Raw genomic sequence first — 23,123 nt, 5'->3', positions numbered from 1 at the left:
AGATCTTATGTGTAGAGCCATGAGCCCGTTCACACACAGTCAGACAGCCAGAAGGACTTCTTGTTGTTCCACACCCCATCCACACAGAGGTAGTAGAGTACCACATGTCACCAAGTTCAGAAGAGATCGCTGGAGAAGTTCTGATCTCCCCGCAGCCACGTCCACTCCCTCAACATCTGGAAGACGAGAGCAGTTTTTTTAAATCTTCCACTTGCTACACCAGGCTCACCATGTGGAGTATGTGGAGTAAAATACCTCCATGTTGCCCTCTGATTCCTGGATGGTGTCGTGCAACAAGCTCTGGAGGCGGCTCTCAAATGCCCTGCTCTCCTCCACAAGAGACTCATCGCTGCAGACACAGACAGTATGACTCATGCAGATGTTACTCACAGCTGGGACAAGTAAATCAAAACAAGTCACTGTGTTTTCAGGGGTTCTGTCACTCCGAGTTCAACAAGAATGGGACAGTTTCTGGGTCAAATATGCAGCAGACAGTGGGAGACGGTGGGCGAACAAGAAAGACTTCCACTTCAAATAGTTGGCAGATGTTTCAGAGCCCTTCTCTAAAAGAGCTACATGAAGGTCCAAGAAGAATTTCTGTAGTCTGCAGTGGCTTTAAAAGCAGTACCTTTTTCTTAGAGGTCATTCAGATTTGTTGTTACAGATCCATTTTAGATAGGACTGCAAGTGATCAGCTCTGACAGTACTGTTTACTTGGTGGTAAAATGTGGACCCCGATAGGCCTGTCACGATAACAAATGTTGCTGGGCGATTGCCTCAGAAATTATTACGATAAACAATAAAACTGTTTGAAATTTGACAATAATTAGTAATTATTGTCAAATTTAGGAAGAAATATTGATTACTTTTTGTGTGTAATATCTTTTTTGACCACTGAATGGCAGTATAAGACTGTTTGAATTGAAGGATGGATAGTGAGGGAGCGAGCAGCGTGTCTCTTTAAGAAAAATGGGTGGGAGGCCACTTGACGTGACATGAGCTGTCTCTCGTTCCTGTTTTGCGGTTTTCAAAATGGCGGACGCTCGGTGTGGTTTGAGCTCTTTAACAGCATTTTTCACAAAAAGCTTTTATTAAAAAAAAAAAAAAAATCAATAAACAAGTTCTCAGCTTCTTTTTGCAGAGAAAAACAACTTTTTAGACAAAGGCACGGGTTTCAACTGTGAATTTTGGAGCTTTGACAAGACGGAGATTTTTTTCCCCCAAGGTCGGTCTGTTAGCTTAGCTCGTAGCTTAGCTTCTCAGCTTAGCTGCTTGTAACGATCCAAAAACGCAATTTTGGACGGTTAAAATGGATTTTAAAGAGAAAAGAGAAGGGGGGGGGGGGTGTCAGTGAAGAACACCAGAGTTGAGCCTTTTGTCATCCAGTGTCTTCAGTAGAAAGAGACACAAAAAAATGAAAGCCAATAAATTAAAATGAGGTAGAAATTTTAATTTATCATGCAATTAATTGATTTATTGTTTATCGTGACAGGTCTAATCCCAGATGAGAATAAGATTATTTGAGTTGCTTTTCTGTAGAGCTCTCTGGATAAGCTCAGTTCTCTTAACAGACACACTGTTGAAGATGACAGCGGACTGACAGCCATCTCTCCCACACAGCTTTAACATCAGCCTTGTGTTTAATGCGATGAGTATAATGCAACATACTGCTGTTCAGACTACTGTCCTTTGATTCAAACAGCTCATTATAGCAAGCAGTGACCACAACAGGCCCCAAAAAAATCAAATCAAACATTAAAGCAAAGAGAAACACCCATACAGCATCCTATAATCCATTTTGATTAATAAAATCCCATCAAAACAAACATTTGTGTTGAGAAGGATTTTGATAGCTCATTAAATCTTTAACCCCCAAAAAGTTGTATTTTCAGAATATTCTCGAGGGCTACTGTTTAATTATCTTTAATCAGCTGAGAGGATTTTTTAATCTACTTCGAGATGTCTGCTGCTTGTCTGGAGTCACGTCGTACAGCTTGGATCAGAAAAACTTGCACTCGTGCACATAAAAGGGCTTCAGACCTCCACATTTCCAAAATGCTTTGAGGCCGTTAAAGGCCTGAATTTAGTGCTTTCTGTTTGAAATCAGATAGCTAAAAAACATCATTTTTAACAATAGGTCTGAACAGCCTCATTCTCATAGCAGTATATGTTTTGGAGTGTGTTTCGGTGATCTCACAGTTGCTGTAGGCTGTGTCGGGGGGTCAACACTGACGAAGGGGTTCGGAATCCATCAGGACTTTCACTCATGGGGCTCCGAACTTTGCTCTGTGTAAGACAACACTTTACTCTGTTTGTTCACAGTTTACAGCACGTGCATGATGTGGAAATTCTATTAATAAAAACATTTTAATATGCAACATGCAATATGTTTAGATCTATTTTAAAGGCCTTTTATTTAAACAGTTCTTGTTTCCTCACACAGGCGACTTTAAGCAGGTTCCACAACTCCCTCTGTCGTCTCTCCTGCAGACTCATCAGGACTTGTTCGCTCTCGGCCATCTTCAGCACCACCCCCTCCACCTTTGGCAGCAGCTCCATCACACGTTGACGGCACACTGCCGTTTTACTGAGGAGCCACAGAATTAAAATGATGTTACTGAGCTGCGAACAGGAATATCTGCAGCTGTGGATTGTGCATCAATTAAAATAAAATATGAGTAGGTTAGTTTAATAAATATATATTATTAAAGCTTTGTGAATTTTAACAGCCTTGTAGAAAATACAATAATTGTTTTTTTCAAATTAAATGTTTTGTAATTTTTTTTTAATTTGTGCTTTATATCTGTTATATTGGTGTATTGTTTGCATTTATCTTGTGGGTTTATTGTTTATAATTCTGTACAGCACTTTGAGCTGTTTTTAGTTTGAAGGGTTAGGACTGTCACAATAACAAATTTTGCTGGGCAGTTGATTGTCTCAGAAATTATTACAATGAACAATAATATTGTTTGAAATTTGCCCATAATAAGTAATTATGGTCAAATTTAAGAAGAAATGTTGGTTAATTTGTTTTGAGTGTAGTACCTTTTTTGACCACTGGATGGCAGTATAAGACTGTTGGAACCAAAGGATGGATAGTGAAGGAGCGAGCAGTGTGTCTCTAAGAAAAATGGGAGGGAGGCCACTTGACGTGACATGGGTTGTTTCTCTTTCCTTGTTTCCAGTTCTCAAAATGGCAGACGCTTGGTGTGGTTTGAGCTCTTTAGCATAGCATTTTTCACACAAAGCTTTTAATAAAAAATCAGTAAACAAGTTCTCAGCTTCTTTTTGAAGAGAAAAACAACTTTTTACACGAAGGCACGGGTTTCAACAATGAATTTTGACAAGACGGATGTTTTTACCCCCCAAGGTCGGCCTGTTAGCTTAGCTCGTAGCTTAGCTGCTTTTAACGATCCACAAACGCGATTTTGGACGGTTAAAACAGATTTTAAAGAAAAAAGAGAAAGGGAGGGGTCAGTGAAGAGCACCGGAGTTGAGGCTTTTGTCATCCAGTGTCTTCAGCAGAAAGAGAGACACGAAGAAAAGATAAAGCCGATAAATGAAATAAATGACAATTTTCATTTATCATGCGATTAATTCATTTATTGTCTATTGCGACAGGCCTATGAAGGGTGCTTTATAAATAAAATTGGTTGATTGATTCATTCATTATTTGTGGCCCTGAAGCCCCTACCTGGTCTATCAGTTTTTTAAAAGGCGGCAGGCGACATGAATTCCTCCAAGGAATGCTAAGAGTTTAATTCTTTTCTGTGTTCGATACAAGTAAAAAGCAAACTTTGTATTTAAAAGGAGTTATTGGCTTCGTTGAACAGAATGCATTTTTATGTCAAAGAACGTCATGTGTGTCTTAAGAGTACCTGAGGTGTGTGTAGAAATCTTTGAGCTTCCTCTCGTAAAACTGCACAGCCTGAAACACCAGACGCACTGCCTCCTGACTGTCTCCTGGACACCTTTGGTCTGAGGAAGGGAAACCAGAGGAGATGGGAGATTTAGTTTCACGTGCGCGACACCACGAGTGCAGAAACACCAATAGCAAAAGCTCAGACCTCTGGGTTTCTCTCGGAGTTTGCGGAACAGCTCCATGGCTTTTCCTTCACTGAGGATCAAAATGAGGAAGTGAGCCGAGTCTGAGCTTAAAGAGCAGTTAGTTCTGTATGTTCTGGCTTTGGTTCAGACTTACAGGGTGTCCAAGGCCTCTCCGCTCCTAAACGGTTGCCTCTGCACATCCACGATGTCAGGCTGCAGCCTCATCATCTCCTCTTCAAGTTCACTCACCTTGGGCTTGAAACCCACACAAACATTTTAGTCTCTTTTAAAAGAAACTCCGCAAATAAAAGCACAAATTCAAAACCCACTCAGGCCTACCTGACCACAGCTGACAGCAGTTTGCTCCATTTCTCTCCATACAGCCAGAAGTTTCTCTGAGGCTAAAACATTAAAGGACTTTAGTCAGAAGCACACCTTGTTGTTCTTCATAGATAGTTCTCTATACATCCATTTCTTTGGTTAGCTGTTTCATTAATTGTGACTGAACTGCCTGGGAAATGACAGCTTTAGTAGTTGTAGCTTAAACTGTTTGCTATCGTGTACCGATCCCCGTGGCTGTCTGCTCCTGATATTTGTCCATGTCGATGTGAAGGCTGGTGATGAAGAAGTCCAGCTTGGCTATGAGCCTTTGGTACATGGACACCATCTCGTTCTTCTGTTTGGACAGCGAAGAGTTGTGTCTCAGCAGGCTCATGCTGAAGAGAGAAGGTTAGGTTTCATCAAACAGTTTTGTATGTGGAGGAGGTTAGTGTGAGCTTTGTTGTTAGTCCTACATGGCAGCTTTCTGGCCTTGCTGCAGTCGTTGCCAGTCTTCCTTCAGAGTGCGGATGGTGTGCCACGCCTGGCCACACGTCCTCCTCAGGTGGCTGTAAGGCAGGACATGCTTTGGGTCGGTTTCTATGGGAAACACAGACAGAAACACGGTGGGACAACAAGCTACTGGTGTTTCCGGATATCAGTTACAAGCTTAGCATTCCATTTATGCCTGCATTTTAGATTAAGATTATCTTTCCTGTCAGCAGTTGGAGATAAAAAGCATATTTTACCAGCTCACTGACATGAGCATAAAAACATGACATTTTCTAGCATTTACGTTTGTGGAAAAACTGAAGATTTGTGCTTACGGACAAAGCGAATATTTTCAGGAAGTGTCCGAGGAGCAAACTGAGGTTCATATGTGCAGGAGGAGCAATCAAACAGGAAGACCAGGGGCAGATCTGTTCGACGTCCGTCTACCTCCTACAGACACAGATTAAACTGCTGTGACTCCCATTCAGAAGGTAAATATTTACAAAGTTGTTTACAGAGTGGATGCAAGACGTGATTACTGAGTAATTGATGGCGCACTGTGTGGCCAGAGCATGAGGCTCCAAGGCTAGCCCCGCCTCCAGCAGCAGCTCCTGATTGGCTGCAGGAATGTTGGTGTCTTTTTCTATTCTCAGCTGCAGGTCCGCCACCGTCTCATCATCTGTGACCGCGTACGTCAGGATTTTAGCAGACATCATGTTCAGAACATGAACCAGCTGAAAGCATGAGATCAGAGCAGTTTCGTGTTTTTAGTTTCCCAAAAACCAGAGGAAACACAAACTTTTATGTTCCCTCAAACTTAAAATTTTAAAAAGTTTGACTCAATCAAGAGCTTTAAACAAACTAGAAAACAAGTGAAAGCTGAGTGCTGAATTACTTCGTTAAAATTAGTTAAGAAGTTGAAGCTGAGCTGTTAAGAGAAGTTAAAAGTAGCACATGGCTTATTAAAAGTAGTTAAATATTGCAAAAAGTTACCTAAAAGCTAAAAGTAAAATAGTAGTAGCTAAAAGTATCAAAAGTGATAACTGAAAGACTTAAAAGCGGAAAGTAGCAAAAGACTAGCTAAAGTTAGCAAAAAGGGTAGCAAATAGTAAAAGCAGCATAAAAAAATAGAGCATTAACAGGACAAAGTCTGCAGAGGCAGGTAGATTACAGACAGGAAAACAATAGTGTGAATGCTGATAAATGTGTTTAAAACCCAGTCAAGTTCAATCAAGAGATTATTCTTTTCCTGTTAACCTTGAGCTCCAGTATGAACCCGAGCTGGGAGAAGCAGTCGTTGGGTGTAGCCATGCTGTCTTTGCCTCTTTCCTTAGGAGACCACTTCAACATCAGCTGCAGCCACCTCTCCAACTTTTCTAACAAAAGACTGTCAAACAGCAGTTGTCACGTTAGATAATGAGCATGCCGCACAATGGTTTGTGTGTTAGTAATGTATAAAATCACCTGTTGAGGTTGTTGGGCTGGGGCAGATGTTTGGAGAACCGAACTTCTCCAGAGAGATCCTCGTAAACAACAATGTCATTGTCCTGCTTCAGCCTGACTTTGTTGTGCCTAACAGGATACACATAAATGATGAAAATTTACTACAAGCAGATTGTTTTTGTATCTTTAGCGGCGTTTCATATCTTTATTGTCTCCTGCAATGATTAGGAGGTATTTTCCTCTGCAGAAATGATGTCTCTTGAGCTTCACATCATTCATCACATTCAGGAGGAATCAGGGAGGGACATTGATGTTGGCCCAATCCACATATCCTGCAATTCATTCGAAACTCTTGTTTATTTTCATTCAGTGTGAGCTCAAGCTCAACAATCATATACAAACATGTACCTTTAATGAAGCTTATCAGAGTTTAACACGAGAAAATATTGTTCAACTTTGTAATTTATGATTGTAGCAGAATCATGACAAGATTATGCAAGCTAATGGAAAAGTAAAGTTTCTCATTACTTCTAGAATCTTGACCTATCATTATTGTGTGTGTTTGGAAAAAAAACACTACGTGTATGAAATAAAAGCTCAATATGAGCAATTTTCCTGTGATTTTCAATAGGAACATTGTTAAATATGGGCAAAACAAACAAACAAACGATCACAATAGGCAGTCAATTTGCAGTTTAACACATTAATGCCAGACACGTGAATTTCTAAAATCTGGACCGACCAGGGAACGGGCTGCCATGTTGGTAAGAAAGGACGAAATCCTGTGATGCACTCAAACACCAACGTGCCGAAACTCCAGTAGTCCACAGTGACCGTGTACTTCTGCCTCTCTATGAGCTCTGGAGCCTGGAAGAAGATGAAGAGCAGCAGATTCAGCAGACAGGAAATCAGGTGCAGAAGTGTTCACTTTAATCACTTACTAAGTACTGCAGAGTTCCCACGAAGGATGTGCAAAGGCTGCTTTGGTCCAACTCCTTAGCATAGCCAAGATCTATGATCTTGTGGATGAGCTAAGATTATGAAAGAGCAAAAACATGTCTAAAGTTTGTTTGTATCTTTTCAAAGAGACAAGTAACAAGGTCTATATCACAAAATAACATTTCTGAGTACTTGAATGTATATGTTTAGGCGTCTAACATAAGTTATTAAAACAGAACCAATAAAAAAATCTGGCACTTTGATTTAGAGTTTTGAAATTTCAGATTTGAACAGGGTTTTCTCCAAGTTCAAAGCAGGTTTTTACCTCCTTCATCTTTATATACCCCCTCAAATCTTCACCACTCTTCTAATAAAGATGCACCAAAAAACACCAAATAACCCCAATTCTCTTTAGCAGTTAAATACTTTACTTAAGGAAGAACTTAATCATGTGTAAATGTACATTGTATATCGTGTTTTATGCCATGAATAGGATTTAAAGGTATACATTGCAATGTCATGAAGACAAGACAAAAAACATAAAACAAAACACAACATTTTTCTCATATCAGTCGTTAAATTAAAAAAATTGTAAATTGTAAGCACCATTAACGACCATTTGCCATCTACTGTGTGGTTTGTTTACCTATGAAAAGAGCCAAAGTAGGTCAAACCTTAAACTTACTAGCTATATTTGTTTACCTACACAAGCCATGGCCAGCCAAATGTACATCAAACATGTAGCTTCCATGTGGTTGTCAGCAGATTCAGCCAAAGGCTTTGTTTACATCGAGTGCATGCCTGCATTTCAATATTACATTTAATATATGTGGAAAAGTACTAAAGTAAACTCTTTCAAACTACTTTTGTTTGATTTCATATTTTACAGTGACTACCTTTAACTTCTTAGCCTGTGTTAAACAGAAACATGGTTCTAGATTTTGGGTTTTGTCATATGTAAACAAAAATAAGAAAATATTTTACCTTAAAAACTTATAATTCAGAGTTTAAATCATATTTACTTCATTTCTTGTATTCAAGGAATACAAGTGTTAGAGCTAAACTGTAAACTTAAAGCAAACAAGTTTGTTGGGCTCAGTTTCAATAAACTCAGCGGATTGCTTATAAACATGAATATTACCTCTTTAATGAGTCTGACCACAGTTATATAACATTTTCCTGTTTTCTTGTTTTAGGCTGGAATATGACATGCAATAAATTGTTGCATAATAGACAAAATGACGAGCAAGGCCTTTACACAAACCAGCTTCAAACTGCGAGTTCAACAGTTTTCATCGCTCGTGGCGGGGAAGTAGACCTAAGATGGAAGGGAAGAAGACAGCAAACATTGTATAAAGCAAAGGTCTATTGGGTAAAACAAAAACATTATGGCCAGTCCACAAGGAGAAACAACATGGATCTTGCAATAAAGCAGAGAAGTAGAGCATAATAAGTACAAGGTGAGGTGATTACTGAATGAATACAGCTGGGTGATTGCAGATGAACAGCAGGTCAGAGCAGCTGAGGGAAAACTGTGGCTATAAAAGCTTTTTAAAAAAAAAGCCCGATTAAACGTGAAACACAAAACACAAATGGTTAAGAAAATCTAATAAGACTTAAAACATTCTGAAAAATACACTGAAGTCCTACTGAAAACATATACACATTAACCAAACAAGAAAAACCCTCAAACTCTGACAGTTTTCCACATTAAATATTCTAAAAAAGGATAAACATGCGTCTGAAATTGTTTTTTCCTTCATAACCCACAGACAGCAGAAGCAAAAGGCCTTTGTGGTGGTTTGTATTTCACGGGGTTTTGATCTCACCCTCTTCTCTCCCTGCTGCAGCACAATGTTTTCTGGTTTCAGGTCTCTGTGGATGATCCTCTTGCTGTGGAGGTAGGTTAAAGCCGAAGCTGAAAGACGGATAAGAAGAGGCAGAAAAGAAAGCTGCAGATAACGCAAGTCGTTTGATGCAGTACACTGTTTAAACGTTTATGGGAAATATCTGAACGCACAGTTCAACAACGCAAACCTGACTGAAATTCATGACTCGTTCTGCTGTAGTAAAAGGTTATTTCTGCATTTAAATAATCAATAACTGATTAAAAACTCTGACTAAACAGATGTATTGCTGTGACAGAGGTGCCTGATATTTAATAGGTACTTATCCGAGTGTCTAACAGTAACAAAGTGTTTATTATTGGTAGAAATAAAATACAGTAACTACACCTGTTTTCAATAATTAAATATTTTTCTTGTTATTCCTCTATAAAGACAAATTTAAAGAAAATGAAGCAAATCCCACTTCTCCCCCTTCACTTTTTGAACAGTTGTGTTTCCTTAAATTAGATTAATTTATGTTATTAAAGGTGCTTCACTTCCTTTTGACCATATCTGGATTACTGATGATACAGCGTAAGTGTGTGACACAAGTGCTACATATGATGATATAAAGATTATTAGGATGAGTCTCATTTCACCTTTTAACCCTACCCCTAGGTTTTTAACATCTATATAAGAAGGTAGGAGTGTCTCAATTCTTTTTGTAATGTAAGGGGAGGGTAAAGGGGTGAGGCTGCCTGTCCCTTTAGGGAGAGATTGTACAGAAGTATGCTTTAATGACAATTACAAGAGGCCGTTTTTGAGCGAAACTGTAGCATTTCTGCTGTGACACAGCTGTTTGTATACCCGACACAGTCATTCTCTGAAAATGAAGCATTTTGAATTAGTGTGGGAGCAACCCAACCTCATCCTCAGCTCCAAACAAACATTTGTGCATTCACCATTGTTAATGTAACGGTTTTCATGCTCGAGACTGACGTGTCATTTAAAATGAGTTATTGTAAATTAGTTAGCACCTGCTGCACCTGTGTGCAGCCCACGCTGCAGGAGAAACTTCCTCCTGCAGCTCCTCCTCCCTCCTCCTCTGTCGATCTCTGTTCTTCAGCAGAGAAGTGGGCGTGGCTGAGATAATGACATTCTGTGCTCTTTTAGAGCGTTTAGAGTTTAGAAACATTGTTTAGAATGTTGCAAGAGTGGGAAGGGTTTAAAAACACATTTACTTATATTTATATATACAGTAGTCCCTCGCTACTTTGCTGTTCGTTTATCGCAAACTCGCTCTATCGCAGTTTTTCAAAATAAGATTGGATATGACAAACAATTGGCGTGGAATTTTTATTTAAAATAAATTATTTAGCCCCTGCTGCACCTTTGTGCAGCCCTTAACGCAGGATAAACTTCCTGCTGCAGCTGATCGGCTGTTCTCTGTGGAGAGCTGAGAAGTGGGCGTGGCCAAGAACGCTTGCAGGTGACAAAGAGCAGATGAGGAAGGGAGCTGAAATCATGACATGCTGTGCACTTTTAGAACATTTAGAGTTTAGAAACATTGTTTAGAATATTGCAAGAGCGTAGGAAGTGTTTAAAATGCATATATATATATATATATATATATATATATATATATATATATATATATATATATATACTAAAATAAACTACTACTTACTACTTGTACTACTATTCCTACTTTGCGGTTTTTCACTTATCGCGGGACTGCAGGGTACGGATCCTCTGTGATAAATGAGGAACGACTGTACAGAAATCACAGCACCAGCTAGTGACCTGGAATGGAAACTACCGCAGATTGAACGAGCACAGCATTATATCACATGTGTGTGACATCCATCCATCCATCCATCCATCCATCCATTATCTTTTTACCCGCTTCTTCCATTTTGGGTCACGGGGGTCGCCGGTGCCCATGTCCAGCAATCACTGTGCGAGGGGCGGGGTACACCCTGTGGACGGGTCGCAAGTCCATCACAGGGAATGTGTGTGACATTTGCACAGTAAATGTCAGAAAAATGCAAATGTTTTGAAGGATTGTTTACATGTAAACAGGGCCTAAATGAAGGAGTGTGAGCAAAGAAATGTACAAACTTTTTTCAATAAATATATCACAGCTACTGTAATGTCTAGTTCTGTGTATTGGGATATATTACATTTAGCTTTATTGTTGGTTTTCTTTAATAAGTATAACTAAGTAACAATCTGTTGTAAAATCTGATAATGTAAATAGAATTTGGGACAGTTTTTATTGCCGTGATTTAAAAAAAAAAACTCTTATAAATTCAAATATAAAGCCAAGTGATGGGGCGTCCTCAGCATTTAATGAGAGAAGTGAAACTCTTAAATACCAGTAGGTGTACTGAGTGACTGCCCCTAGCGGTCATTTGGTGGTATTGCATCTTTTCATTGGTCTCTCAGTCCTAACAGCAACCTGTTTTATAAACAATTTGTTGCAAACACATTTACTCCACCGCAGCTACATGAGATGTTTATCTGCAAGAAATCGAAGGAAAAAAAATATTTCGAGCATTTTTTTTAAGACCATTAAGTTTTGTGTACGTTTATTTTCATGAAAATATCCTTTAATCTGGTGTGGCTGAAGTCTTGCAGGTGTTGTCAGTGTACAAACAGAAACTCTGAAGTCACTGTGTTTATGCGTCAACGGGTTACAAATGTGTGTGTGAGCTGGCAAATGCCATTCAGCGAAGCAGATCTTATTGCTTTTAGTTACCTGAGTGTGTATCTGAGCTTGTGGTGGTGGGCCGTGTTGGTGCCCTCACTCATGACGATCAAAGAGGGACCAGTCATTATCAGGAAATGTTCATCAGCTCACGACAGGAAAGGAGTTTGTGTGTAAATCTCACTTTACTCCCACGTGTAGCTTTGTTTTGATCCACATTATATGTCGCTTTCTCTAACCTGTTTATAGGAGAGGCGCAGTTTGTGAGTTGGTATAGTTTTCAACAAACAGCGTGAGTATCCGACTGCTGACGTAAACCTCAGTATGAGTGGGAGCGATCACTGCAGTGACTAAGCAGCTGAGGGGTTTCGGGTCACGGATGACGTCACGCTACTCCTCACCACCAGGAACTTTTCCTCCTTACTACAGGAAACTAATCACTCTGCCAGCTCATCCAGTTACTTAATAATTAAACCATAATGCTCACATATCTCAAACATTTTGGATAGTCAAGTCGAAGCTGTTAATCGAACCAAATACTCACAAATGTCACATAACAGAATCAGAATGGATCCTTCCCTCATTCCACAGCAGTTCTCCAGGACGTTCAGATACTGCAGAAATACAAACTCAAGATCTGAGAAACATTAACCATGTAAAGAAGGCATCACACGTGGCCATGGTTTTTAATTCTGTCCTATTGCTGAAGTTTTTAACATCTGTGCTTTTTGGTTCTCCAATTAAACTACAGGTACTTATAATGCATTTTAGTTTTCAATATAAGAAATCTACTGTATAAGAGGCAACCAAACAGTTTTATTAGGTCTTTTGCAACATGGTAGCAGTTTTAATAAATTTAAGTTGTTTTGCAAAATGGAAAAAATTGTGCTAAAATTATAAATATTTTGTATAGAGGACCAAAAAGCATTCTAACAGGTCAGATTAGCATTGAAATCTGATGTTTGACAAAATACAATATGGAAGTATTGATAAATAGATACATAAAACAAATTATGGTAAATTGACTGTACTTGTATAGCACTTTTCTATCTGATCAAGATACTTAAAGCTCTTTACAACACAAACTGCACCCTCATTTACCCATTCATACATCACTCTACTACATCTATACAAAGACTAATCAGTGCTTTATCACATTCATACACTGATGGGACACACACTGGAGGCAATTAGAGGTTCAGTCTTGCCCGGGGACACTTCGGCATGTGACTGCTGGTGGAATCGAATGCCCAACTTTTGCATTGGAGGTTGACTGCTCTAACCACTCAGCCACAGAGTTGTGACTCCAACTATTGCAGTCATTTAACAAAAAGTCTCATTAACCGTTATATTATTTTCATCCATTTATGATGTTTTTATGAGTTTGTAACAGTTTAGGCCTAACGTGCCACTGGAAATTGTTTTAAAGTTAATTTGATTGCAGTAGATCTTCTCAAGATCCCCCTGACTTGGTGTTTTATGACCCCACACTCAACAAACGAACAACAAACTGGTGATTTTTTTTTTTTTTTTTTTTTTAGAAATTAAACAAGAAGTAAAATTAAATGCATGCAACTACATGAAAAAGTTTGAAGTTGAAATAGACAAAACAAGCTTTATAACAAGTCAATGACCGATGACAACAACAGCACATTCAAAGTGATTCATGAACAGAAGCTCAACCAGCAGAAGAGAATGATGCATTTAAAGGTTTGGAGAGCTTACAAATGGCTCTATTTGTCCCAAGTCCACCCTGATTGGTTTTCAAACATCTTTAAGGCTTTGAAAAGAATCTTAATGATATTTTAGATTGTGATTTTTTTTTTCTGCAGCTGACAGCAGGCTTCATGCTAAGCAGTGTTGCCAGACTGGGCGGTTTACCACCAATTGGGCGGTTTTCATTCTGATTTTGCAGGTAAAAATTGTTTTGGGAGGGTGGGGATAATTTGGGCGGATTTAGAGTTAGATCGGCAGTTTTTGAGTTAACCTACACATTTCAAACAATCATTCATCATTACTTCATATCAAAGCTCCCCTGACCTTTCTCCATCACTGATTGGCTATTGTCATCTGTCAGGGCGTTCACAACAGAGTACTGGTGAGGCAGTTTTAGTGGACACCTCGTTGGGTGGGCTGACCCGTTGCAGTGGTACGTCGGAGTGGCCGCCATATTGGATGTGGCAGAACTACTGGTCAACTGATATAAGGAAATGGACTGAACTTTATAAAGCACCGTTCTACAAAATGTTTTATGTTAATGCCTGTCGTTTAAACACACTAATATATTTGGGAAAACAAACAGGCATCAAAGACAACATTTATAACTTTAAAAGTGATTATTTAAAATGTTACTCCTTAAATGTTTAGGTTAAAGGTAAGAACTAAACCAACATATTATTTTGAGTGTTTACAGCTACTAATGTGTGTAACACTATTACTGTGGCAATAAATATAGAAACATTTATATTGAACATTTAATCTGTGTCTATAATAACCAATCCTGAAATGTGACGTGTGGATTTTCTGAATAAAGAGAACTATCATTCACATTTAACTGATTTCAATTAATCTCATCTATGAACAAATAAACATCAATGTATCTTTACAGGGGGTGGGGGGTATTGTGTGTGTGTGTGTTCTAACAGTAAATATAACAATATTGGACGGATATAAGATTGGGCGGGTTTTTGTGTGATGGTGCGGTTTTTAACAGACTGTTGGGCTGGAAAACCTCGACTCTATCTGGCAACACTGATGCTAAGTGAGTTAAAAGAATAAACACAAAGCAGTTATCTGCTTGCTGTTCACAAACTGAGGCACAATCCAGAAGAACAGAAAGATATGCTGTCTTGCATGTCTGTTTTTAGTTTTTTGATGCTGGTATGCATGCATCTAGTGAGAGAGACAGTTCTTAAAACTGCCATAAAAGACTAATTATTAGAATAATAAGTTTCATGGTAATTCAGTGGGATTTAGCCCTTTATACCAAAACTGTTATTGTCTGAGCTGAAGACAAACCCTCTTACCTTCCTCAAATCTCCACCCTGGCAGTACTCCATGGCCAACAGGGGCAGATCATTGGTGGCCACCAGTTTCTCCATCCCCTCAGGAACTTCTCGAGCTGCGACCACGTTAACATGGTCCAACCTGCAAGTACAAATCAGACAGTGAATTCTAACTTTATCCTAATGCAAAACGTCTCGCAAGAAGGCTCCCCATTTTCTTTTGCACCTGAACAGTTTTCGGCCTCATTGAGTCCGTGTCACTCTTAGCACATGTGTTATGATGGAAACTTCATGATTTGTTTGTCCAAGCTGGAGCTTAAATCTTTCTGCCACGAAAAATGCAAGAAACGTCCAAAGAAAACGTGTGTTAATCTTGTGAGATCATTATGAGGAAAACTTGAGGCTCTCGTTGCTGCAAAAACTGCTTGAACAAAAATGCAAAGCGACGGTTCTGAATCTTATGGAAATAATTTATTTACCGGTACATATTGTATTTTAACACGCTTACAATATTATGCTTTACCATTGTGAACAACTGTTGGAGGACTAGAGAGAAAATTATCAGTTTTTTTAATTTCTTACTTATTTTAAAGACAGAGATTAAATCTGCTTCAGAATGCGGAATAAACAAGTTTTCATAGTTTGGCTCGAACTTTCAGCAGATGAAAGAAATACGCAATGCAAACTTCATAAACACATTATAGCTAATAAACAAAGCAAGGTGTTTTGAAGTGTATGCATAAATGTGTGTTAAGAAGCTATAATTATACAACGTTAAGCTGCCATGTCCCCTGCCCTGTGGTGTTTCCACGAGTTCAGCGTGGGTGAACGGGACGGTTGCGGTTCTAACCATGTCTGTTCAAACACAACACACTTGTTAAAGTGAAATGAAGAAAAATGTTTTTGCATTCATGTTTGCACCATGAAATGGGGAAAACCACACACACACACACCTCGCCGCTCACAAAACATCACAACCCACACGAGCTGGCACACAACTGCAGGGATCTGACACCTCAACAGAAACTGTTAACAGATGTGTTTGGGTATAAAAATGCCCACTTAGGTAAAGAAAAATGAGGAGGTGGACCATTATGTCGCTAGAAATAGCCAAAGTTACTAAAATAACCCAAACGCCCACGCTGCCCTAATTTTTTAAATGTGGGATTTGTACTGTTAAGGAAAACAAACTTTGTCGTTGTTTTTGGAGAAAACTTGAGAAACAGATGGGTTCATAAATGTCAAATGTCAAACCCACAAACAACAAAGTCGTCCTGGGATGCAGCGTGTTGGCTGACAAAATGTCAGACCGGCCTCACAAAACAGAAGGAGCCTAAACTCAGGTCTCTCTTGTAAATGAGTCCTCGTGGCTCAATGGGACTAACCTGTTTAAATAAAGGTTGAATGAATGAAAAAAAAAACTGCATCAAGCAGGCGAATTTAAGATTTGTGTTATAATGAACGTCAAAATAACTCGTTCTTACTGATATATACAGAATAGTTTTAACTAACTGGCATATATGTGGAATAAAATATAAGAAGGAGGAAAAACACGTAACATAAAATCACAATAAGAAAAAAACACCAGAAAAAAAGTAGAAATTTAAAGTTACAACATAAAACACAAAATCATCATTTACAAAAAATATATATGTATATAGATCTTTTTTCTATAATAGTATTTCTTTGTTTTAGTTCAATTCATTTCATTTATTTGGTTTATACCTTTTTATTTTTATTTATTTTTGCCACGTGTTTTTTTCTTTCCTTGCAAGCTGTTCAACATTCTTCTCTGAAGCTTTTGTTTTGAACAGATCAGGTTTAAGACAAAAGTTTAATTATGATCCCAAAACCTCTGAGTCTGACGGACATGGAGACTGAAATGGGGAAAAAAACAATAAACTTATTTGGAAACCAATTAAATCTACCGCTCAGTTCACCAGATGTCAATTCTTTAACCCATATTACATCAGTAAAAGAATTAAACTTTGGTTTACCTTACGTATTTTCTTGCTTCACGGGACAATTTTCCACCTCAAAGTGTTCATAATCAGACTTTTCTGTACATTCAAGGTGAAATAATTATTAGATTCAGTGACCTGAGCATAAACCTGACTGGCTGCAAGAAAATGCCATGGTTATAAGCTTTGGTAAAAATGGAAATAAGCATACCAAGTAAATTAAAGATGTCAATGGATAACAAGAAATGTCAAGAGATACAAATAAAACCTTCATCCCATTAATGTGTGTAACTGAAACCGACCTCTTCATGATCTGGATCTCTAGACACCATCTCTCTTTGTTCCTCTCACTCAGCTCCTGGCGACACTGCTTTATAGCAATCTGCTCTTCTGTGTCCTAAAAACATAAAAACAAACTCAGCTTTGCATCATTTCTCACAATTTCTGTGGACGTTATCTGTCAAGATCAGAGTTTTCCAGTGTTTAGATTAGTGTTTGTATTTTCTTTGTGTTAAGTTTGTTTCCTCATCTATTCCCAGTCTCGTCTAACCCAGGTGTGTACACTTCCACATCAGCCCGTGTCTATTTATTCAGTCGGTTTTCGTTCGCTAACTAGCTGAGCATTATTGGCTCTCATGCCATGTTCTGATTCTTCTAGCGCCTCCTTTAGTTTCCTTGTGCTTCCCTGTCAGAGTTTGCTTCCACATCAGCCTTTCGGTTTTTAAGTAAAGTTTAGTTTTTTCTTTAAATCTCAAGTGAAGTTTGCTTTCTTGGGTCCTAAACCTCAGGAAACATGACACCATAGTTTAAGGATCATTTTTCAAAACTTTGCAGAAGAACAAAAGCTGGGTATTCTGCGTTAAGGTCATTTTTTTGTGGTAAAGTTATTTTAATGTAATTTTACTCGTGTTTTTACTAAAATTAACAACAAACAAATCAATGCATCTAAAGCGAACAGTGAAAAAAATCACGTCACGTCAAAATGTCTTCATTCAGTCTTAGCAAATCATCTGGTGGTGAAAGAGGAATACCTCAAAAGCAGGTCAGAGTCAGCGACAGAACAAAAGTAAGTCAACAGTGGTTTTACAGTACGACCCTATTTTTATTTTAATCACTTTGTATTGTTGTATATTGTTGTCTGTACTGTATGTTGTCTAAAACAGGTCTCTCTTGAAAATCAGTCCTCATGACTCAATGAGACTACCTGTATAAATAAAGGTTAAATAAAATAAAGGTATAATGTAAGAAAAAGCTTACCCTAATTGTTTTTTAGTATTAATATTAGTTTGCACCAGACAGTGAGTTTGGTTTCCTAAGACTTTTTTACCGGTAGGTAGCTAGTTGATATGCTAGTAATGTTTAGCATCACCTAGCTAGCAGCAACTCCATTTGTAATTATCTAATAAACCAGATAATGAGTTGATCTTTTTACCTCTACCTATCAGTGGCTGTAATTCAACTTTTATGTAGAAAACTGGTCCAAAATGCTGCATAAACCAATAACCTCACTGAGTTCAAACTGCCCCAGGCAGAGCGTGTGTTTTGTGAATACATTTTTTTTTTCAACCTTTATTTAGACAGGTTCATCCCATTGAGCCTCTGGCACTCATTATATGTATGGATTAACAAAGAGTGATGACAACAGTGGACAACAACGACAACAACACACAGTCATAAAAGAGGCATACAGATTTAAATATATTTATTTATTTTTACAAATCAAAACAAAATAACAACCAAAAGGACAGTCAAAAGGAAAAGTAGAAAAAAAACCCCAGCTAGATTATAAGGTTATAAGATTATAAGATTTTGACTTATTGGTAAAACAGCATATATACCACCTACAAAATGACTGATATAAGACAAACAGACACTTTTGTTCCAAAATAAAGGCAATTAAATTCCTCTTTTAAAGCAAGATTCTTTGTCGGGCTTGTACCTTTTGGTGAACAAAGCACAGAAAACAAAGAGCATAAATATCCTATTTCCACAGTTAAAGCCCCACCCAGCTCCATCTGACTACCTGTTTCACATCAAAGAAATGGTACTAACCCAAGTCCCACCACTCTGCTCAGTTAATTAAATCAGGATCCACCCAGAACCCACTGACCTAATTATAACCCGCAGTATTGTCATGAATGCAGAAAGACAGGAAATGTTCTATATAGGAAGTTTATTTGTGTCAGCAGTGGTGCCAGCAAGTCCTCACCAGTAAAGCATTTTTCCATTCCCTTGTAAATTCAGGCTGCAGTGGTTAATAATATAAAGCACTGGGACTGTACTGTGACAGCTTATCAGACCATCTTAAACAGTTTTCTAAAGTTTTGTAAACGGATTAGGAACTAAATTAGGATTTGATACTGAGCCTAAAATAAAGATTTTATGCACTGCACATAATGGCATCATAACACGTGAACAAATGTTTGTAAAAAATGTTTTACTGACACAGCTACAGATAACGATAAACTCTTGGGTGTTTTCCGACTCCTCGTTGCGCACTACGTCCACATGAAGACACCGCCTGGTTCTGTTTGTCCTGAAAGTGATGATGCCGAGTAATCCAGCTGAAGTACAGCTGAGGAAAAGGGTCAACTAACCAGGAGTGTTCATGCTCCCATGCTGTCATAATCTTGTCATGCTGTGACTTAGCAGGACGTGATGAGAATTAAAAATAAATAATAATTCAGCTGCACTCAGTTTCCTGGACTGACGTCATTCATTCTCTCAGTTTGATGCAGGTGAAAACCCTAAAACAAGGTTTTTCAAAACAGATCCGTTTCCTTTTTGGAGTCAAAGCAGAACACGCCTGGGTTCAGTTTTGTGTTCCCACTATTCATTTTCTTGCAAATAAATCCTGATTGGATAGGAACATCAATAAGGATTGTCATCCTGCAGACCTGTCACCTCCCAGGAAGAAGGTCACAGGATGTGGCCTTGTGATGGACTTATGACCAGTCCAGGGAGTTCACTACCACTCATAATGACTGCCAAACACCAGCTCCCCAAGATTCAGAAATAAGAAGCAGGCAAAGAAAATGGATGGATGGATGGATGGATGAATGGATGGATGGATGGATGGATGGATGGATGGATGGATTAAATGCCATCCCCACACCACCAGAACTTAGCAGATTTCTGCTAAGTTCTTCTTTGTGTTACAGAATCCATAATGCTGTAATATCCTGTAATCACTGTCTGTCCACTGTAACACTGTTGGCAAGGTCATTAAGAATACATTTGTTATCAAGGTCAAGGCTCTTTATTGTCATTCACACTTCATGTGGTACACGAGGTGGAACGAAATTGTATCCAGGGTCCCAGTTACATCCAACAATAGCAAAAGTATAAAGTGTAAAAAGAAACAATAAATAAGGATATTATATGTTTTATGGTGCAAGTTTAGCAAGACATTAGAAGTAAATTGTACTGAGTTGTGCCTGACAGCTTACTCGTTATAAGTATTGGACGTTAAACTCGAAAGAAAATGCTAATACTGGCACGTATTTTAAAATCTCCCAGGCTGAAGCATATTGTGAGATTTGCTTTCACAATGTCACATGTTTTGTTTTATAAAAAAAATATTTTTTAGACATTTAGATTTCTATTCAGCTGTTTTATTCATAATGCCAAATTACAACAAAATGTGATTTTTAAGGCACTTCACAAAAAGAAAAAATAAGTAATTGTGCTGAGGTTCTAAAGAAAATGCTAGTTTAAAACTTTTTTTTGTTTTGTTTTACACCTTTCAAACTCTTACAACTTCTGTGACTTTTTTTAAACAACCAAAATTGTCCTAAATATACAAGAAAATAATAATAATACAATATTACACATAGAATAACAGAGCATTTTCTACCTTATTTTGCCATCTTGTAACGTTCCCAAAGCCTCCGGTGCCGAGTCGCTCCTTCAGTTCCCACAGACCACAGCTTTGTGACTGTTGCAAAGGAACTCGATTCATGGTCTCCTCACCTACAACCAGAACAACAACACAAGTCAACAGTTTGTGGAGGTACAGTGCAGCAAGTACAGCATCAGGTCTCTTTAGGCACGTGTTCATGAGATCCTCATATCCAATCTGAAATTTAGGCTCGTTCTTTGTGACCAAACTGCTCCAGCTCCGTCAAGTTGGATGGGTACCACTAGTGTAGAATAAAATCCTTCCAAAAAGTCTCAAATGGATGGAAATCTGGGTTTTAAATGCTAAATTGATTCCCCTTAGACCAGGGATCTGCAACCTTTACAATAAAGAGCCATTTTTGCCACTTTGTTCACTAATTATAATGTCCAGATCCGCAAAACCTGCTACAACTGCGTACTGTCAACTGGTGGCCTGTGGACCACTACAAGTTTGTTGGAGATGGCTTTTCCGGCCAGTGGAGATGATATTATAAAATGAAAAATGTCTTATTATTAACATTTATTAATATTTTTACATTTAGGTACAAAAGAAAAGACCAGATTCATTTAAAGAAAGATAAGATATAATTTTAACAATTTTATAAAAATTAAAATACTGAACTCTGTGAGTTCTCTTAATTGTTGAATAATTAAGTATCCTACTTAAAACCTAAAGTTCCAGGCAGTATAAAATTAGGCCAGTTTGATGGATGTCAATAACATTTTTAAAGAAAAATAAATACTTTTGTTTACTTTGACTTTGTTTTTTGTGTTTTATTCTTAGTGTTATCAAAATTACTCACCATATTCCTTCTCAGCAGCTTGTCTTAAAGATATTCCAAAACATTTTGGTGGTTTTGAGAGAAAGATCAAACTGTGAGACTGGAAGTTGTCTAAACAAAGTGGCTAACAAACTACTAGTATGGTGTAGTCCACATGTTTTACACCTTGTACTTGTACTGTTCTTCACATGCTGTATTTGAAAATGACAGGAAATCTGCTAAAACTAGCCATTTTCATTGTTGGTAGTAATTTAAAGAAAATTCAGTTTTATTTTAATTTTGGTCAAAGCCTGAAAGAGCCGCCGCAGAGGAACCAAAGAGTCACATGTGGCCCCAGAGCCGCAGGTTGCAGACCCCTGCCTTTAGCAGGGTGTTCAGGGTTATTGTCCTGCTGGAATGTAAACCTCCATCCCAGTTTCAAAGGTCCGGACAGTTCCAACACGTGTCCCTCAGGAATTACCAAAACACCTCCCACCATGCTGATAAAAAAATATCCCCGCATCATGATGCTGTCACCTCCATGCTTGACTGTGAGGATGCTGTTCTCACCATGGTGTAAGATGTTCGGTTTACACCAGACATGATATGATCCAGTCCCATAAAAGCTATGTAAAGCTCATTGTGACAAGTAGGTGTAATTTATTGTTGATTAAATAAATTAATTAATCAATTACATAATATTCTACAAAAAAAATTAAAACCCCCAACAGTTTCTGCATTTGTTCATTTTCTGCAACAACTAATGACTTCATTTATTACCGAATAACTATATCAACTTGGATTGTAAACCATTTTTAGGATAACAAGTAAAGCTAAAGGACTGAATGATCGATTAGCAAACAATCTAGAGACTCACTTCATGATTTGTCTGAAAATAAAACACTTTTGGTGCTTTTAAATTGATAAAACATGCTGAAGAGTGAATATAGAAACGTCTCTCGTCATAAAATCAAAGAATACTTGAACTCTAAAAAAGTATTTTCACAAGACAAAAAGTAAATGTATGATTGGAGTTAGACACGTTAATAATGACAATAACAATAAAAAATGTAAAATCTCTAATAACACTAAGCTGAATAAGCCAGTCCAGTTTATAAACAGGCCTCTTTTTATTCAGTGAACATTTTAATTCATGAGGCCTGTTCAGGGGATTAACATGCAGCTTTCAGACTTTAAACTTGACATTACTGTGACATTAATCTGCTCCTAACAGACGTGTACACTGAAACACAAATTATATGAAATGTTTGCACCTTTTTAACCTGTTATTACAGCGTACTGCGGCCGTTTTCTTACTTTATTTACACATTTACATATTTGCGCTTCTGCTGAAGCATAACTTCAGCTCAGTCTTACCTTTAACTTTGTAAGCAGCCTTATCTCACTGGTGATTTACTTTAAATGCCACTGAGAGTATCTGGTCAAACCGAGTTAAACTTTTAGCTCTTTAGTTATTTTGGCGATAACAAAAGTCGTCCACTTCCTGAAACTCACATTTCCTGTAAACCTGAAGAGGCTCCGCCCACATGGAGCTGTTTACCGCCTTTTTTGTTGAGCGCCACAAACCAAAAAACATTTTTTAAGCATTTTATGAACCCATTCCTAAAGCTATCTTAAGTTTGTTTGATTGCAGATGCTCTGGCTCATTCACCCATTTTTCCCTATTTGCCACAATTATTGATTGAAAATGTTTTTTTTTT

The 23,123-nt window shown here is 38.0% G+C and overlaps 1 protein-coding gene across 1 annotated transcript; it reads right to left on the bottom strand.

The window, feature by feature from the left end:
- Nucleotides 1–116: 116 nt before the first annotated feature.
- Nucleotides 117–22,920, bottom strand: ikbkb (inhibitor of nuclear factor kappa B kinase subunit beta). Its single transcript, XM_037680041.1, has 22 exons — nt 22,780–22,920; nt 20,598–20,713; nt 17,044–17,138; nt 14,802–14,922; nt 12,320–12,389; nt 9,069–9,157; nt 7,242–7,331; nt 7,043–7,167; nt 6,322–6,429; nt 6,115–6,244; nt 5,397–5,591; nt 5,193–5,307; nt 4,842–4,965; nt 4,612–4,763; nt 4,387–4,448; nt 4,202–4,302; nt 4,068–4,117; nt 3,879–3,978; nt 2,440–2,587; nt 2,198–2,286; nt 256–349; nt 117–176 (listed from the first exon to the last, which is right to left on the bottom strand). Exons 2-22 carry the CDS (start codon nt 20,700–20,702, stop codon nt 117–119), a joined length of 2,223 nt encoding a protein of 740 aa, XP_037535969.1. The 5' UTR covers nt 20,703–20,713; nt 22,780–22,920.
- Nucleotides 22,921–23,123: the final 203 nt, after the last annotated feature.

Source organism: Nematolebias whitei, chromosome 8, assembly GCF_014905685.2.
Source record: "Nematolebias whitei isolate Nwh7 chromosome 8, NemWhi1, whole genome shotgun sequence".
In the NCBI taxonomy this organism is placed as follows: domain Eukaryota; kingdom Metazoa; phylum Chordata; class Actinopteri; order Cyprinodontiformes; family Rivulidae; genus Nematolebias; species Nematolebias whitei.
This window is presented reverse-complemented; position numbering and strand designations above follow the sequence as displayed.

Coding starts and splice junctions, on each gene's coding strand:
- ikbkb (XM_037680041.1), bottom strand. CDS start 20,702: ATGAATCGAGTTCCTTTGCAACAGTCACAAAGCTGTGGTCTGTGGGAA. Junction 9,158..12,319: donor GATTCTGTTATGTGACATTT/GTGAGTATTTGG, acceptor TCCGTCTTTCAG/CTTCGGCTTTAACCTACCTC. Junction 4,118..4,201: donor GGAGAGGCCTTGGACACCCT/GTAAGTCTGAAC, acceptor TTTGATCCTCAG/TGAAGGAAAAGCCATGGAGC.